The sequence below is a fragment of the Rhinolophus sinicus genome, chromosome 12 (genome assembly GCF_057876585.1).
Source record: "Rhinolophus sinicus isolate RSI-liver-muscle chromosome 12, RSI-T2T, whole genome shotgun sequence".
In the NCBI taxonomy this organism is placed as follows: Eukaryota; Metazoa; Chordata; class Mammalia; order Chiroptera; family Rhinolophidae; genus Rhinolophus; species Rhinolophus sinicus.
The window spans coordinates 46984399-47003796 of NC_142512.1; the positions used below are offsets into that span (position 1 = coordinate 46984399).

At 36.2% G+C, this 19398-nt stretch overlaps 1 protein-coding gene across 4 annotated transcripts in view; it reads left to right on the top strand.

Annotated features, from left to right (window-relative positions):
* The window catches only part of CEP112 (centrosomal protein 112), a 336631-nt gene that overhangs the window by 143933 nt on the left and 173300 nt on the right, over positions 1-19398 (top strand). For all 4 annotated transcript variants that reach the window (XM_088802335.1, XM_088802333.1, XM_088802332.1 and 1 more), the window contains one exon: positions 10452-10634. In XM_088802335.1, the coding sequence (XP_088658461.1) occupies positions 10452-10634 (183 nt within the window). The remainder of the gene's footprint in view (positions 1-10451; positions 10635-19398) is intronic.

The following is a 19398-nucleotide window of genomic DNA, read 5'->3' on the forward strand; positions in this document are numbered from 1 at the left end:
TAAGGCACAGCTTGGTCCTACAGGCAACAGGTACAGTGACAGATCCCTGGCCCGTTAGACCACCAGAATGAGAGACCCAGGCTATGCAGCTGTGGCACTTGGGGTCCAGACCAAGTGTTGGGAGCCTGGGTTCATAGAAGGAGCATTGATAATTAGTGAAAGGTTGTTGTTGTTGTTTTCTTTTTTGGCTTGGCACTTGTCTCATTTGTGTTAAAACAAATGGCACCATTATCCAGAGTGGGAATTAAGAGAGCAAAGATGAATGCAGTTCTTTTCAGTAGCTATAGTTTAAGTGTATATTACATGTTTTGTTTTAGGGATGCTTCAGTTTGAGAATGTTTCCTAGATAGTGATAAGGCTAACTGATGATTCCCATTCTCTAGATACCTTAAAATTTTTAAATCGAAGCAATGTCTTTCCAGCCATTCATTATTTAACATGTTTATTGAGCAACTCCTTTGTGCTAAATGCTGTTCCAGATGCTTACTTAGGGATGGCAATGAACAAAATAGTCTCTGCACTTATGGCAGAGGAGACAACACCACCACGTACACATGCTCACTTCTCTCTCAAAATATAATGTAAGGTGCTGACAATTGCTATGAAGTAAAGCAAGATAAGGTGTTTGTGAGTGAAGCAGCTATTTTATATATGGTTGTTACGAGTAAAAGATACTATTTTAGATAAGATTGTCAGTGAAGGACTCTAAAGAAGTGATATTCGAATTGAAACCTGAATCAAGTGAATGAGGAAACCATACAAAAACCTGAGGTGAGAAAATAATATTTCAGATAGAGGGAGTGGGTTGGGAAGTGGCTGGAATGGAGCGAACTAGGTAGGAGCCGAGCTTAAGCCGCAGGCCAATCATATCAGGTTTTTTAGACTCTGCTGTGGAGTTTTGATTTTATTCTGAGTGTGATGAGCAGTGAGTGGAGCATTTGAGTAAGAACTGGTTTATGCTTTACAAAGATCTGTCTGGCTGCTGAGTGAACTCTGATTGTCGTGGAGGCAGAAGAAGCAGGGAGGCGGGTTAGGATTTGACTGCAGTAGTCTGGCCAGAGAGACTGTGGCTTGGACTCGGGTGGGTAGGGGTGATGGCAAGGGGTCAGCTTTGGGATGTATTTTGCAGGCAGGCCTCATTAATGGAGGTGAAGTGGAGTGTGAGGGAAAGAGGGAACTTACAGGTTTTCCAGCTGAGCAACCAGGTGAATGGTGATGACAGACACTAAGGGGTGAGTAGAGCAAACAAAAGGGAGTCCCCGTACTGAGCCCAGGGGCACACCGACCATTAGAGAAGGGGAAGAGGTTGAGGAAGCAGCAAAACAAACTGAGAAGGAGCAGTCCGTGAGGTAGGAGGAGAAACTACGGAGGTGTTATTTCCCATGAGCCATGGGCAGCAGGTGTCTCAGGAAAGAGGAAATACGCAATTGTTGTTTCAGGTGTTTCCAAGACGGGAGTTCGGTGGAGGCTTAAGAGCTGCGGTTGGATTTGGCAAAAAGGTCTTTAGCTGCCTGCTCAAGACCAGTTTCAGTAAAAAGTGGGAACCAAAGCCTGAATGGCATGGGTGGAGAGAGAATGGGACGTGAACAACAATTCTGAGGAATTTTGAAGGGAAGGGGAGCAGAGAAATGGGGTGGTAGCTAGAGGGATATGTATCAAGGGACTTTTAAAGAATGAAATATAGTAAAAACATGTTTGTTGATGAGAATGATCTAATGGAGAAGAAAATGTTGATGATGCAGAGAGTGATGGGATAATTGAGACCATCATGCTTCACTTGGCAAGAGGGCACAGAATCCAGCGCACAGGGGAAGGATGTACCTTAGATAGCAGCAAGGCCAGCATCTATTTAAGCCGCAGGAAAGAAAGAGACTGTGCAGGTAGGGAAGCCAACCTGGTGATACGATGAAGTAGTTCTCTTCTGACTGCTTCAGGTTCTATTTAGTGATTGCCCCTGAATGCCCCATGTTCCATTCACAATAAAGAGTAATTGTCAAGCAGTGCAGCAGGTGAGGTGGGAAAAGTAGAAAGTAAAGCCATAGCCCAGTATTGGAATTTATAAACGAGTCGATTTGTTTCTCCTCCTCCATTTCACACTAGCTGGGTAACTTGGATGATTTTTATATTTCATATTCATTCAAAAGCAGTGATGTGCCAGATTAAGACAAACTGAATGTGTTTTCGAGGAAACAGACATAAGGTAAAATAAATTAAAATATACAGTTAAGACATGTTTTCCTCCAAAATGTTGAACTCTGTCTAAGAGGGTGTATTCTTAGTTAATGAATTTTCTCAATTTGAGTGCTGTTAGTTGACCATCATTAAACCGTGAGGAAAAATCTTCTTGAAGCATTTGACTGTGTGAACCCTTCCTGGGTTTTAATTGAGATCTGGCAGATAAAAACACAGAAAATGTAGCAAGTTTTCCAAAAAGTTTTCAAAGCTCATGGTAATTATTGTCACTCATCACCAACAGGTGCAGGGTAAGTATTTTGAAGTGTTAAATGGGAAAGAAACCCACAGAGAATGGCACTTGCTTTCAGCACATCATCGTTTGTCAGCTTTCCTTTGTAATCACTGTTGGGCTTACTCAGCCTTCCGCCCTCACTCAGTTTGTCCTGAGCTTCAGGCGCTTGAGCAGGCCTTTGTCCCGGATGTTGGTGGTTGACCAGAGAGGAAACGGAATGAAGAGCAGAATATGCTGGCAGACCCTTGTTCTATCTCTACTGGCAGTTAGTACAGTAATATTAAGCTTTTAAATAAAGAGAACTTGTGTGACTAAATTGAACGGTTGATTGACAGGTTTCATGGCTGGCTCTTTTTGTTGCCACAAATATCTAATCCTGGAGCCACATGGCCACCCACAAATGACAAATTCTATTTCTGCTCTTGACACACTGCCAACTTTTTACCTTTATTTTGTGTGCCTCTTTCTATTAAGATAGTCAGAAATTCAGACCACATTATGGTATTTTCTGTGCTAAAATGTATTTCTCTTCTGATTCCAAAGGCTCAGAGCAGATTGTCTATATATGTCCTTAAGTGTATCTTTAAAGGAGATTTTATCACTCATGTAATGCAATGTCCAGAAGCACATTTTATGTCATAGAGCTGCCATTAAAAGAAAAAGATTCCAACATTTTTTTAGTAAGGACACAACACCAAATCTAGTGAAATGGTGCTAACTTTGCGATAGACTCTGTCCCACAGGAGCTAAATTCTGGAACTGTAGAGAATTTGGTAACTTACTTTGACATTTCAAATATGCTGTTTTGAAAATGCGTATGGGAAACTGCTCAGAGACCTAACCTAAGGATGCTAAGTCTCTGCCTCTTAAATGGAGAAAACCAGGGCATGAGGCACTTGTTTTTTAGTGTGGCTCTTAATGCCACGAGTCTTATCAACTATATAAAAGTTGCAGCAAATTTCACAACCAAGAAGCAAATGTTTTCACAGGGAGGAATGGCTAGCACTTTAGCCAAGTGCCCTTGAACTATTTATTATTAGTCTGATGTATATAACTTTAAAAATGTAGCATGTTTACAGTAGTTTGTGATTTTACTAGGAAGTGGTCTTCTCTCCTATTCCAGTTATCTCGATCCAAGATGGACATGCCAGAACTGCCTTGGTGTAGTACTAAGGAAGAAGTCAAAAGTCTCAGGAAAATGAGACTATTAGAATGATTTTGTTACTTTGACCAGATAACCTATCCCATGGGAGGGCCTAGAAGATACCACCTTCACGAAGGTGCTGAGGAATACACTGAGGGTAGAGACACCAAGCATGGAGCAGCTCTTTGGTGGCTTCCTTTGTATGCCTGTGTTGACAGTAGGAAGTGCTGCTGTGGAACTGGGCCGTCTCCTATCAACAGGATGGGAGGGTTCCAAAATGGCAGACACTAGATGGGGCACCAAAATGCCAGATGAAAGGTAGACGTACTTACTGTAATGGGCGGCAAGGTTAGCAGGGTGTCTTGCTCCTAAGGGATCTGTGGTGATAGTGAATACAACATGGTGGTCTGACAGATAAGTGAGACAGAGACCAATGCGAGTATTACTTGTACAACATCAAGAAAATAGTTAAGAGCTGGGAAGTGAACTTTTGATAATTCGCCACTTCAGTGGAACACCATGGTCTTTCATCAGGTTTCCAGATCTAAGTTCACATTTAATAGACCCAGAACCCATGTGTTTGAAGGGAGACCATGACCCTTGATAAAGTCTCTTGCAACGCTATGACAAGTAAATATTCCCCCAAAGCGAGCTTTTGCTATTCGACATAGTAACTGCACACAATGAAGAAAGCAAAAATTCTGCTAAAATCTTATCCGTTAGGAATGACTGTTGTTAATCTTATATGAGCATCATTCCAGAAATTTCTATGAATGATTAGATAAATAAAAGGGTAAGTAGATCTATAGACAAAAGCCATTGTTTGGAAGCAGGATCATGCTATATGTGCCACTTTTATTAGCTTATTTCATTTTATGTGAAATTCATTGAAATAAAGAACCAAGGGAAACTGAAGGAATTCCTGAAGTTTAGAAAATGTTTCTTTTCCATATGAGACATGATTTCTTAGAACAGTAAGAAATAAAGATTAAAAATACATTGAGGTTAGAGTCATTTTTAAATTTTATGGTTCCATTTTGAGAGCATTAATTTACTCTTTACTATAAAAAAAATAAAATTAACATGTTTACACTTCCTTCTACCCATCCCTACCACTCTATTTTGCCAATTATATTATTATTTATACTTTGGAGGTTTGTAGCATTCATATTTTGTTTTATAACCATATTATAGAAGTTAGTTTTTTTATCTAACTCAGTTATATGTTCACCACCAGGACTTAGAGCATAACTCCATATCTGAGCCCTTTACTTTGATTCATCTGTTGACTACTGATATCATCATTAAATAGCTTTTTAAAGGGTATATAGTTGTACTCACTGCATTTTTACATGCTTGACAATCACTATATGTGTATGTACCCTTATTTTTGAAGGATAGTTTAGCTGGGCATAATATACTCTGGTCATCCTTTCTTTCCCTAAAGGTTTGGATACATTGTTGCACTGTCTTTTGGCAACTAAATGTTGCTCTTAATACAGCTTCTTTAGTCATCTCTCTTGGTTGCCTGAATTTCATCCTCAAGGATTTTTGTTTTCAAGAGTAGTTTGAGTTCTATAGTCTTTGAGTTTTTCCATGTTTTCGTTTAGTTATAGTATGCTTGAGGCAGTCTTTTCCCAATCTGAATCAGTTTTTCTTGGTATACAGTGAAGTGAACTATTTTTGATATATACATTCATCTCTTCATTTATTTCAGGGACAATTTCTGATGCCATATCTGTGTATACATGGATTTTCTTTTTCTGTTTTCTCTCTACATAATCTTCTCTTTGCCTCCTTCATGGGTCTTTACTATGATCATCTCAGGTCTTGTCTATGTTTATTTCAGCCATGTTTATTCAGCTCATTGTTGTTTCTACTTTAGAATTAATTTTGTGGTGGAGTTATTTTGAGCTTTAGTTTTGTTGTTTTATCTTCATGTCTTTGAGTTTTCTCTTTCATTGCACTCATGTTCTTAAATTCTCCTATCATTCCAATTGTGTCTGATTTTTAAGGTATGTTTTCCTCCCCTTCAGAATGATGATCTTTCTTCCTTTCTTCCTTCTTTCCTTCCCCCTTTTTTGCTCAGATCATTTTTATTTCCCTGATATAATAAATTTACAGTTGTCCAGACACTTTTTTCCTTAATCTTGCTTGAGTTTAATGTGAACAGCTCTGTCCAAATCTACTACTTGATCTGGTATAATATGTGTGAATTCTTTTTTGCTCCTTTTCTTTCTTTATTTTCAGCCTGTTTTCCTCTGAGTTTCAGTTTGAGGGGATGGGTATTTTGTTGCATTTACTTTGCTATTGCTTAAGATTATGATAAGGATGGAGGAGGAGAACTTAGTTGGAGCTCTGAGCAACTTTTGTTAGAGAAACTGATGTCTGCTCTTTTAACATTTTATTAATGTTCTACATCAGGGTTTGCTCTCTTTTTGAGAGTTTTTTTTTTTCTCCTTTTTTTTATGGGAGCTTTGAAGCCCATGATTCTATCAGGAAGAATCAGCCCCAGTTTTTCACTTTTATTCATCTCTTTCCAACTGCCATTTCTATCCCATATATTTACCCTCTTATTCCCTACCTGGGCAGAACAGGGGAAAACAAATGCTTGATCTTCAGTCTATTTCTCTCCAAAGCAGGGAATACTCCCCAGCATAATTTCAACTTAGCAGTTACACCTCTGGGAGGTGGGGACATGATAGTATATCTCATCAAGCCATGTCGGAATCTTCTCTTTCTTTCTTTGACTACACCTTTTGAAATTTAAGGCCAAGATGGTATTTCTTTCTCCTTGTTTGCTGCCCATGAATGTTCTCTTGTTTTGTTTTTAACATTTGTTTTTGTTCTTTTCACAATTTTCAGCGTCCTCTGCTATTTTTACCCAGGAATTCCATTGCCAGGTGTGTTTAGTATGAGGCATAGGTTGCCTTGGAATACAGTTATTCCCTTATTGTTAAAACTAGTCCAGCAGCAGCTGAATGACTGTCAGGGTGTTATAGGGAAGATTCCTGGATTAAGATTAATGTTATACAGTGCAGCCTCTACATCACTCCAAACTGTTCAACTTTCTTATTTGTATTCACTGGGGCTTTTATCCATTATACCAAGACTTGTAGATTAGAGATTTTATAATTTGATTACATTTGGAGTTGTTTTAGTATTTGCACCATAATTCCTCCTTTCTAATGTGTTGGGTGCATTCTAGCACTTCTATAAATTATGTTTCTGGTTTTGGAATTACTGACATTGAGTGTATTATTGGGATATGTCGGTCTTCTCTCTGTTGTATACTGAGAAGTAATGATTTATTCCATCCCCTTTGTCTTTTTCTTTATAAGATTATTAAAAGGTGTTCAGGCCATATTTGCTAGCACTAATCTCACTGTAAAACTGTTACCAGGATTTAAAATGTATATATTCCAAGACCCCCAGAGACTTGGATACCTAGCAGTTCCCCCTTGGTCTTTCTCAGGGCCTGGAATGAGCTCTTGCCCTTGAGTACTTCCATGAAGTATCAGTTAGAATAAAAACATCATCATCATCTGACTGAAATGATTTAGTCTGTGATAGAGGGCTGTGCTTTCAGAGATTTCAGAACTTCGAAACTTGACTGTTGGACTTCATGTTCAGAGTATGTTGATGGGTAGTGTAGTAGATGCAGCAGGACACTTATCTATCTCTTGTTTTGGCCTACAAAAATAACAGTTGCATGTGAGTCAACCTAGTAGTTTTTAGGGACTAAAGCTGTTTTCTCACCTAAACCCCAACCACCAACCGAGCCATCAAGCTCAGTATCTCAAGGGACTGCCAAATGCTACCAGATGCTTGCAAGAGAAGGTTAATCACTTTCTTTGTCCCTGGAAGACATGCCAATCTGCTTCAGTACCTGTGAGTGGACACTATAAGTATAGTTACCTGGCCCACAGCTCACTGCTTTGGATTAGGGAACTTGAAGCTTTTGCTCCTATATTACAGGGCTCTCTTTAGCCAGCCTTCATGAAGCAGGTTCCTTGGTGGTGGTACATCCTATTTCCCCTGCAGCGTATGTTATAGGTTCTGGATCACCTTGACTTAGCGACCCCACTGACCACTCAACGTTCCTCCCAGTGAATGCACTCTACTTTTACATCCTTCACATTCTCCACGATTTACCGCCTCTGGTCACCATGAACTCCATTAGAATTTATTGTTGGTTAACCAAAATGTCTAGTAGTCTAAGGTAAGGAGGATATGCTACCTTTGAGATGTTCCCACAAGTGAAGGACCAAACTGGAAAATCCAAAGAACTCTTTTAACATTTACTTACATGAAAGGGGCTAGAAACCAGTAAAACCTTGAATTTAAACATAGATCCATCTTGATGATGGCCTTTGTGGTTATAAATATAATCTTCAAGATATTTCCAGGACATTATGGTTTTTCTTCTGGACTCTACCATTTATCAGGAGAAGGCATACCTGCCAGAAGATGCTGATAGTGAGGAAACCTAGGCAAAGACCAGAAATGGCTCATAACATCTTGAAGTCAGCCAAGGAGTGTTGGTCTGAGCAAACAAGCCTGAGCTATTTCACCTTGAAAGGCTTCAGCATCCTTGAGATATGTTCATTAATTATCATCACTGTGCAACAGGCCCTGACAGAAAACTAATAATTTATGAACATCAATGTTTAGGCTTGAAATTCCATTATCTATTTGATTTGTTCCTGATTTTCAAAAAATGGATAAACTGAAATTTGTGCATGGGCAGGACCATTGATCAGTCTTTCAGAACTCTCCAGATGAGTCAGAGCACATTGCTGTGGAAGTGCGTTATTCATAGAGCCAAGAGCTAGGTGGCACCATCAATAACCATCTCATGGCGACATCTGTTCATGCGTCTTTTCTTGGGGAAAATCTGTAATGCTCCCTCAGTTTTAGGCCAGCTGGTTACTTTTTCCTCGACTTTTATAAAATAGTTTGCTTTTTATCAATTTTCAATCACATCCATTCTCCCAGTTTTTCAGAGGCTTTTGAGAAGATTTCAGTAAAACTTTCCATCTCTTTCTCTTTCCTTTCAGTGTATAAAATACTTAAATGGTTTTAACTAAAATTTATGATTTTGTTATAATGATACTTGCTATCATAACACGCTGAGTAGAAATAATAATGTGTCCTAGAACTGAAAGTATTCTAACTCAATAATTCATACACTGGCTGCCTGAAAAAAAAAAAGCAGTAATAGCAATAAAATTTTAAATTTTCTCCTTTGTTGGAATTAACATTGTAGTTGTGTGAACCACAGAATAATAAAACATGCACATTTATTTTAAATAATTAAAGAAAAATTTTCTTCCCTTTTATACACTTACACGCTTGGTATAGCGTATGAGGAGAACATTTTTATGTTATTTTTTTTCTGTATATTGCCAATAGTGGAATAATGTGGAAAAAAGATTCCTAAAATTTAAATAAACATAAATTCACTAGAATGTCTCTTTATCCTCAGATGCAAAATAAATTTTTCCATATTATTTTATACATTATTTTGTTCTGATATATGTATATATTCGAGAGTTAGTATACTTTTCTCTAAATAGTGTAATGAATTTCTGAGTGGTCAGAAATTCATTGTTGATTTCCCAATTCTCTAAGAAAAATCACAATAAGAAAAGATTTTGAAACCTGTGTTTAAAAGCAAATCTAATTTGTGTTTTGATTCTTAATTTGCAAGTTGAAGATGAGAATTTTAAATCTCAAAAGACAATGACTTCTGAAATTTAATGCAGCATGTGTGCCTGGAGAAATGAATGCTATAGCTTTAAGATAAGGTAGACTGGTGATTCATTACACGAAACAAGATCGATGTGGAGGAGGCTCCTACTGTTAGCTTTTTTGAAGATGGATTCTCACGCCGAAAATAACACAACATATTCTAGATAACAGCAGTTTTTTCCCCTGAAATCCACCAAAACTGAAGAAAAATCCAAGTGACTGTTCTTAGCAGCTGTGTGGCCTGGAGTTCACTGGGGAAGCTGGCTTCCTGCAGTCCCCTATTCATCACCTGCTTCAAAGACAGCCTGGCTGGCTATAGTTTGCAGGCCAGGTAGGGTGCCATTGTGCACAGTCTGGGAGGATTAGTATCAAAGCTGCGGCAACCAGGCCCTTGGTCTCCGGCTGCCATTCAGTCTTGCAGGGAGAGGCTAAGACTGGCCAAGGTCACAGTCTCCAGTGTGGAGTGGACTGGGAAAGGATCCTAAGAATAGAATGCTTTTTATGAAATCATGGCGCAAGCTTGCAGCACAGCAGGTGCCCTTCTGGAACACATAACATCTGTTTATGTTGGTATACCGTAGCTGACAATGAGATAATAGAGCTTTGAAATTTATCATTTTATTTTTAAAAAGACAACTACATATACAATAATCCAGATGCGTATTTAGCTCCGATCTGTTATTTGAAAATCATAAAGAAAACTGACCGATGTAATTGCTGCTTTTACGTGTATATATTTAAGCAAAAGCAAAGCGTACTGATTATTAACCATTTGTAACCATTGCTGATCAGTAATACCCGACTTCTTGGGGAGGAAATACCTGGCATTCAACATAATTTTTTTTCAATGTTCAGGCATTTGTGTCAACAGATTTTAGGATTTACTGAATATGCCCAACTGTCTTGACTATTAGATTTGGATCCCCCACCCCACCCCCCAAGTGAGAGTATTCAAGGGTGAGGTAATAATGACGCAAAAATAAAAATTTTAACTTGGACAAATTAGAGAAAAATTAAGCTGTCCATGAGTTGTCATGACGACAAGGATGTTCTGTTGATGAACTGTCCTCCTCATTGTCCAATCAGATAGTAGAGCTGAAGCTGGAGCATGAACAGGAGAAGACGCACCTATTACAGCAGCATAACGCAGAGAAGGATAGCCTAGTCCGAGACCATGAACGGGAAATGGAAAACCTGGAAAAACAGCTTCGCGCTGCCAATATGGAGCACGAAAATCAAATTCAAGAGTTCAAGAAACGAGATTCACAGGTAATTATCAATAATATTTGATAAAACGGGTATCTATTTTTAAAAAGTCATCAGCGTTTAATGTTTTCTTATTATTCTTGTTGATGCACGCTGTTTGATCATTTGCAAAACTGACATATAAATGTGATTTTTTTGTATTCTTCCTTCTATCCCCCCCCCCCCCCCCCGTTTTAGGGATGAATCAGGCTTTAACTACAGAAACCACAGGTAGCCAGATTAAAAATCCCATGGCGCGCTATAACTTGGCCCCTTTTTTTATAATCTTGTCTCAGTTCCTTTCATGATGGATTTTTTTAAGGTATCTGCCCCTTACCCCTCCCCTAAGCCTTAGCAAATCCCTATGAAATATATCAGCCTCACTCCTTGCTTTTTGTTTTAATCTCTGCAGGTAATCAAGCAGCTGTTTTAATATTTGCTTTTCCTTCCTAGTGTTGCTTTTTTTCATTAGATTCTATATTTGATTAGATCACTCAGATGGTAATTGATAAAAATGACTCCAGCGAAAGGCTATTTCCCATCAGGTCTGTTGCTTTTTCCTACATGCACATACACATGCCTCCTAGACTCCATCTCTGTAGTCCCTGTTGGAAGCCATTTGGCAGAATAACCCCCAGCTGTGGTAGCATTTGACTCTTCAAACTTATGGATGAAATGTGCACTGTCAGCATGGAAAATTATCTTTATAAATTTCAGATGAAAAAAATCTTAGTGAGCCTGTATCTTTGTAGTACAATACATTCTTTAGGGTATATATAATCAAAGGCCTTTAGTGTATCCTCTTGAAGAGATTGCTGTGAAATGTTATTAAAGAAAAATTGAAGAGCAATTGATAACAATAAAAAGATAATTTTCTTTGCTGATGAAACCATATCATATACCAGGTCTAAATACCTCTTTTCCCATTGAAATCTAACCATTTTATCCACACCTCACATAAGCTTCTTCCTATTTATCCTTCCTCCCCAGATAAGATAATTTTTAAACAATGAAATAAACCTCCTACTTGTTATAATATGTGTTTGAACAATTTTGTAATTATCTCTACATAAAAATACTGCTGATTAAATAGATGTTAATTTCTTGCGTGGAGGGTGGGAGGCGGTAAAGCAAAGAATAGATGTTATTGGTTATTTTTCATTTGACCTTGAGTCTTTGACTTTTGAATAATGACTGGGCAATATAAATATACTCAGCACAGGTTGTTGTTTTTTGTCGATAACCTAAGTTTGTATAGGAAAATCATTTGTAATCTGTTTCATGGGGGATTGCTAACTAAAAAGGTAGTCATTGTAGTATAGACATAGTACTGGAATAGTGAAGTGCTTCCTGTTCAGTCAACGTGTGTTATATTTTTGCCCCCAGCCTCATTAGAGCCTTTGTAAAATATACGGTGATCTTTCGATTGTTAGCCATACAATTTCTTAAGAATATTTTAAAACTCACATTCTCCTTCAAAGATGATGCTAAGCCTTACCATTGTCTTCTATGATAAGATATGTGGTTCTGAGTCAGTGTAGGGTCTGTTTGCCTAGTAGAACTGAATAATTGATACAATAAAATACATTAATTTATAAAGCTTATTACTATTTTGGTACTGTTGTGGAGAGCAGACACAAGTGGAGTCCAAATTTAGAGGAAATCTTTGTGATTTCTGTATATGTCGTATCTGCCATATATAGGGTGCGGTTCATCCAATGATAACAAAAGGGAAATTTTTGAATTATTACGTACAATTAAGCCACAGGGAGAGTATAGTAAGGCTATTAATTGAATGTCTTCTAATTGAAATATTAAGTATGAGGACCATATGACTTTTTCAAAGGACAGCAACATAGGATTATATTTCTTATATTTTGTGCCTTTCTTGAAACAATTGGAATTGCTGTCATGGGAATACTAATAAGCAATGGAAACAGGCTAAAGGCATTCTTGATCAAAATGAAAATGACTTTCTGTATGAGCTCTACTAAGTTAATTTTAGAGAATCTGTATTTTAAAACTTTATCAGTAAGTTATATTTTTAAAAATCTTATCATATATACAAAAATGCTAATAATTTGTGTTTATTTGTGGTTATTGATTGAGAATATTATTTCAAAGTTTCCTTCAGGTAAGTCCTAAATTTTCCAAATTATCTTTTCATGAATGTGTTCTAAATAATCTAATACATAATGCCTTTTAAGTCCTGAGTTCCATTCACAGATTTAAAAAAATATAAAGTAAGCATATATACTTTTAAAAATAGAAGTTTCTTTCAAATCACTGTTTTGTGGTATGATGCAGAACACAAGTATCTTAAATATTGGATTGCATAGTTTTTTTTATTTTGGTTTCAGAGAGGTTTGATTTTCAATTCATGTTTGGTTGCTCTGGTTTAGCAATGGAGGCCATTTTGTAAAAAGGACTATTTGAAATATTTAACCAAAGAGGATCAGTGAAATATTTTGGATACTATGTCTTTGTTTGCTGCTTTTCCTCCATCATATTCTTGAATGCAGACAGTATACTAAAAATCTACTTTTGGCCGCTTCCAAATATGTAATATATTGCTTATTGATATTATAAAGTATAGCTACCTACCATAAAGTGAATCATATATTAACTAGGAAGTCCTTGTTAGTGAATATGCTATATAATTATTACAGGTTAGTTAGTATTCAGGTAATTTCAGTTTTACAAAGAAATGATAAGCTACAATAATGCAGGTAAGGACAATTGACCATTTCTTTCATTTTAGTTGGTGCATTTTGCTATTCTATGCATTTATAATATTTCTGTCTTAATACCTTGACTTTCAGTGGTAGGATATTTTATGCTGTGATTTATGCTCATACAAGATGTTTAATCTGGTATCTACTTCAGGTCATAATGTTTAGGGAAAAGCATCCAGATCAGCAGCTATCAAGACATATAGAATTTACAACCTCATTGTCAAATATTGCTCATTTTTCAGATTCCTCTTATTGAAATTATTTTAGAGGAGGATTTGATTGATTTAATCATGTTTTTTAATACAAAGAAAATTTATATTTTCATTATGATTATTCTAGGAAAGCTTCTTCTAACATGGTAGTTCTACATGTAATTCTTGGTTTGCCTTTGAACTGCAGTGTAGTAAAAGAATTTCTACAATTTATCCCTTTGAATTAGAAATAAAATAGAACATAGGTTCCTTGATCCCTTAGTTGTTCTTTTAGGACCCTGAACCACTTAGAGATTGCTTGACCGTGTATGTTTGTTGCCAAAGTGAGTGGTGTGTGTGAATACTGTAGGACTATTTACAGAGAATCTTTGTGATCTGCCCCAGACGGGGTGCCTCCATGTTAGGACAGCTGTCTACGTGACCTGTTGAGGTACAAGCAAATTGAGGAGTCAGGGTACCTAGGAGTACAGCAGCTACTGTGAACCACCATCAGTATAATGCAAATTAGATACAACAGACTTGAAGGTTATCAGTGATGCCTGAAAATACATGAAACTTCGTTTGTAGTAAAACAGGTGTTTCCTAATATTGGCATCTCAGTGCCTTTATTGATTCCCTAAACTGAGAATCATGAACGATTTTTGTATAATAAATGGGCAGATCATCTTGATTTTAACTTATTAATTCACAGTAAGAGGCTGCACCTTTTTTTCCTCTTGTCTATTTTTTAAAAAAAAGTATTCCAAACAGATATTTGTGATAAAATAATTTTTATTTAATTTTTTAATATTAAATTATATCTCAACATTATTTGCCATGAATTTGGGGATCTGGCCACAAGATAAAAATCTCTATTTATATGAACTGAGTAGTGTGTGTGTGTGTATGTGTGTGTATATGTGCAGTGGATTAAGCACTGACTATCATTCTTCAAAGATTGTTTAAGGACAAATTTAACAATATGTATGTTCTGAACGCTACTGTTAAACCTATACATGGTATTTCGGCTTTTTTGGGGGGTAGCATTTTTCTATTGAAAACACTTGATATTAATTTCTTCATATGCCAACTACTTTCAAAAAGGATTTGAGGCAGAATTTTACAATAAACACATGTTTCAACAGATAAGATATAATTGAAAATAACAACTAAGCAATAAATGATATTAACCACATCAGAAAATCGATATTTAAAAAAAAATCCTTGAGTTAAGTACAAATTTTGGCTCTGAGCTTGCCTAGAAGCCATGGCAAAGAGGGAAACAGGATGAAATGTGTAATTCTAATTATCTAATGAAAAAAACTATACCAGTTCATATATTTTTTTTCTAATTTTGAGAGAAATTTATGACATGGGACTTAATATAAAGGACACTGACCAATATAACTGATGATGTTATCTATATGTTAAAACATTTGGAAATAAAATCTGATGGGAAAACCTTAGATTCTTTAACTACTTTCACAAAATGTAGTTAGCAGATTTCATTTTAATTTATTGAGAATTCCATTCTCAAAATCAACAAACACAGCTGCTTTGAGAGATCCAATTTTGTATACATTATGAATCAAAAGAAAGCTTAAGTCATGAGCTTAGCAAATTCTAGTACTATCATTGTATGTCTGTCCCAGAAACCCTTACAAAATGTCTTTAGGAAATAAAAATTAGGCACGTGGCTAAGATTGTAAATAGTTAATGCCTTGATGTTAATTTCCAAGTGTGTTATTACTCTCTCTTTCTCATATGTGATTCAGTTGTCCTCAGAATTTACACTATGGAAAATTATAAGAAATAATAAAATCAACTGGTAATTTGGTCCAGGAATATAGGATATTTGTGCCTGTACTAAAATGTTTCACATCCTACCTACGTAACCTAAATAGTATTTCACCATCATTATTTTTTCACTAGTATCATTAGCTTGGTTTTGAGGTAGTACATAATTTTATTTCTTTGGGTCAAACTGGACTGACTGGTTAGATAAAGCAAACTCTGTAAATTAGAGTTCCCCCCAGAGTAATGAGGCGGTTGCTGTTAATGTAACCGCTTCATGTTCCCTCTTTTCCACAGTGATACACCCAGTCACATCAGAGTGGTTGCCTGGTCTTCCAGCTGTGTACACACAGCACTTTGATACTCATCCCCTGATACACCGCATTATTTGTATTAGAGGAAAGGGCAGTGGAATTAAGTGGGGTTTATAAGTATTAAGAAGGTTTTGTTGCAAGGTGCATAATGCTTAATGTCAGATATTAGAAGAGTTCGTGGGAAAATATTTTTAACAATTAACTTTTTTATTTCACAAAAAGAAAATAAGACGTTTTCAGTGGAGTGGTGGTAAAACCTTGATTACAATTTTTAATTTAGTTTTTACATGAAGTTTCATAATATTATCTAAGCACTGTATTTAAGATAGCCCAAGAACTTGCTGTGTACATTAAAATATAAATAGAGGTTTTCTTTACTAAGCCCCTTTTAAAAGCCTGTGAGGAAAATATTGTTTCTCTGACATCAAAAGCATAGGTTATACAGAATTTTCCAAATAGGACCAAAGTCCTCCTCATATTGATGGCAAGATCTCATTTTATTAGTATCCAATAGTGGTGTGCCTAAAATTATTATGTATGAATTTAATAGTATATATTGTTATATATATTACTATGTATAAGAATACTATTTCTTAGGCACTTAATTAGGAGAACATATAGGAAGATGCCCTTTCAAATAAAGTACTTTTTTTGTAGGTCACTAGTTTTCTTTTTCCATTATAATTCTAAAATTCTGTAATTATTTTCATCTTATAAGCACAAGAGTAGCATATATACCCATAATTAAACTACTATAAATAATTCAACTTGGTCTTCATTGTGGAGAAAATAATATTAAGTTTAAAAAACAAAAACCAGGCTGAGACGAGGAAATTGATTTCTCTAAGAATGATCCATTTGTAGAAGTATTACACAGTGTATCTTCAGCACTGTGCATATTTTTTAAATGTGGCAGTTGCCATGGAAACCACATTCTATGGCATGTAGTCCACTTTTAGATAAAGAATATTCGTTTTAAAGACAAACCTTCCAAATAATAACATATAAAGTATTCCTTTTGAATTAGCAACTTCACATCAATTAATAATGATTATTTTAAAAAATCTGTCTCTTATTCTCATTTAATAGATGGTTCTTGATGAAGTAAAATTCTGTACTAGAAATATTTAAAATAGAGAGTATAATGTGGTACCTCTGCAGTGGGGAAAATTTAGGGAGATTGCAAGGGGACACAGATCTGTGTGTACAGTGTGTCCTGCCAGACAAGAAGCTTTTAGTCCTACCAAGTGTCTAAGTGTCCAGGAATAATAGAGTCAGATTAAGTAATCTGAAGAGATGACCACATCCAATTATTTTCAGTTTGCAGATAAAGAACCTGTGGTTCAAGGACATTATAGTGCCCAAGGTCATAGAACTGGCAAACCAGGGCTTCGTAATCTTAATTCAGTGCTCTTTCTTTATCTCACGGCCTCTTCCGAGAAAGATTTCAGATTTTTGGAAAGACCTGGACGTGCAAAAAAGGAACAGGGTTATATGTGAGTCTTTGCCTAGCATGGGACAGACACACTGGTACTCTTTGTTCCCCAGGAGATTCTCATCGCAGTTTGCATTTCTTTCAGTGATTTGCCATACTTAACGTTGCTGCAGTCATACTTCAATCATGCTGCTTGGATTTCAGTTTTAGTAAGCAGTGCCTCCTAGAACAACACTGAATTTTTATGCTTGCGAGTGTTTAACAGCAGCAACAACTATTTATTATATGCTTCCCATATGCCAAGCTGTCTGCTGGGCCCTTTATGTTGCATTAGCTCATTCAACACCTCTAGTACCCTTAGTACCCTGTAAGGATTAAACTTCCCATTTGGAAACCCTGTTTTGACCTTATGTGGGTCAGAAAATGACCATGTGTATTTCCAATTTATTGATGAGAAAAGATTCAGAAAGTTTAAGTAAATTGCCCAAGGTTACCTAACTAGTGGTTAGTGTAGCAGAGATCCCTGCCCCACACACCTGCTTATATCTGAGCTCGTTGTCTCTGAATTTCATTTATTCGGCATAAATTCCATTATATTTTCAATTTTCGGTTGTTAATACATTGCTAGATTTAAAATACTGATACCCATAACTCAGACTATGTACATCCAAATCAGGGTTCAGCCCGTAGTTTCAATCTGTCTCCGAAGCCACCAGCCATGGTTATGTCTCTATTCTGAGACAAATTCAGCTCTGAAGAGAGATGCATTTCTTTGTATTTTATTTGGAATAGAATTCCTTCCCACAAATTTCAGAATTTGTAAAATGAAAAAAACGAATATGTTTTTTAGTTGGGTTCCCTTTAGGTTCTCACATTATTACTGAAATAAGGAGATATGCCCAGAGTAACAATCGGTCAGAGGGGCACACCAATCTCTGTAAAAATTGCTTAGGAATTTGCATTTAGTATTGGTGAAAATAGTGTGTTGTGAGTGGTTTATTATAGGTGAATGTTGCGTTCAGATGCTAATTGGGACTATTACATTTAAGCCGTTCATTTTATGGAATGAATCTGTAAATCTCAAAGCCTTCAATCTTAGTATTTTTTCTCTGAAGGAACCCTTGTCAGGATCCTATTACATGACAGCTAGTCAAAACCTTTTAGAAGTGAGGTCAAGTTCAAACCTGGAGACTCTCTCAACAGAAATACAAGGAATAATTAGAAAACATGTTTCTTTTAGAATCCTCAAAAGCAATTTATGTTGATACAGTTTGGGCTTAATTCTAAAGTTATTTTGGTCAAAATGAAAAGTTTTCAGATGAATTCAGTTTCTACGTAAAATATCCCAGAAATAAACACACCATTATTCCACATGCTGAATACCATTCCCATTGATATAAGGTAAAATACCTTCAGTTATTTTTAGCATATCGCTCTTTTCCTCGTCACCTCGGCCTCAATGTAATTACTAAGAATGTTGGCAGAAATTATCTTTGAGGAACTATTGGGTGAATAACTCTTCCTTGATGTCTTAGCAAAGTCATTTTTGGATTTCTGACTCAGTCAGTTCTCTAAGAGGCATCCTGATGTCTTGATTTGTATATTCGAGGTAATTTTTGTGATAGAGAGTTGAAGCCAAAGTGCAAGAAATGATTGGCTAAATGATGATGTCATCTCGTGTTCAAAGAGCAGGCAAATTGAACCTTATTACACTGTCATTTTGTCTTCCGTTCAGGACTAATTGGAATCATGCCTAGTTGCATGATACGAAAGATATTTAACACCTGAGCAGTTTTTCATGACAAAAATGACAGCAATTGATGTCAGGGAGACCTCAAACTCCTGTTTGAGGAAGAGAGCAAGGCATTACATGAAAATAATAGTCCGTTTGCAAACTTATTTAATATTTGTGTAAAGAAAATATTTTTAAAATACTGTCATTAGGGGGAAACGTTTCAATAATAAGAATTGGCCTGAAACCTAAAGCACTGAAATTGGTGGATGACTGTGAAACTTGAGATGATGTTTTTCAATTGAAACAAATATTAAGATTCAATGAAAATTATTTTTCTACCCTTGGTTTAACAATTGTTTTAAATTGTTACCTGAACTCTCAAGTACTTTTGGATATTTGCATACTGGGCGGTTGGTGAAAGATCACAAGAAATCAGAAAGAAACAATACACAATTATGTTTGAAAATGTGTTATTTTTTTCGGTTCATTTTGATTTGTTTTGCTTAGATATGAAGTCAAGGCCTGGACTTACTAGTAATATTTGAAAATGAGTCGATGAGTTCATTCCTCAGAGAATGTAGTTT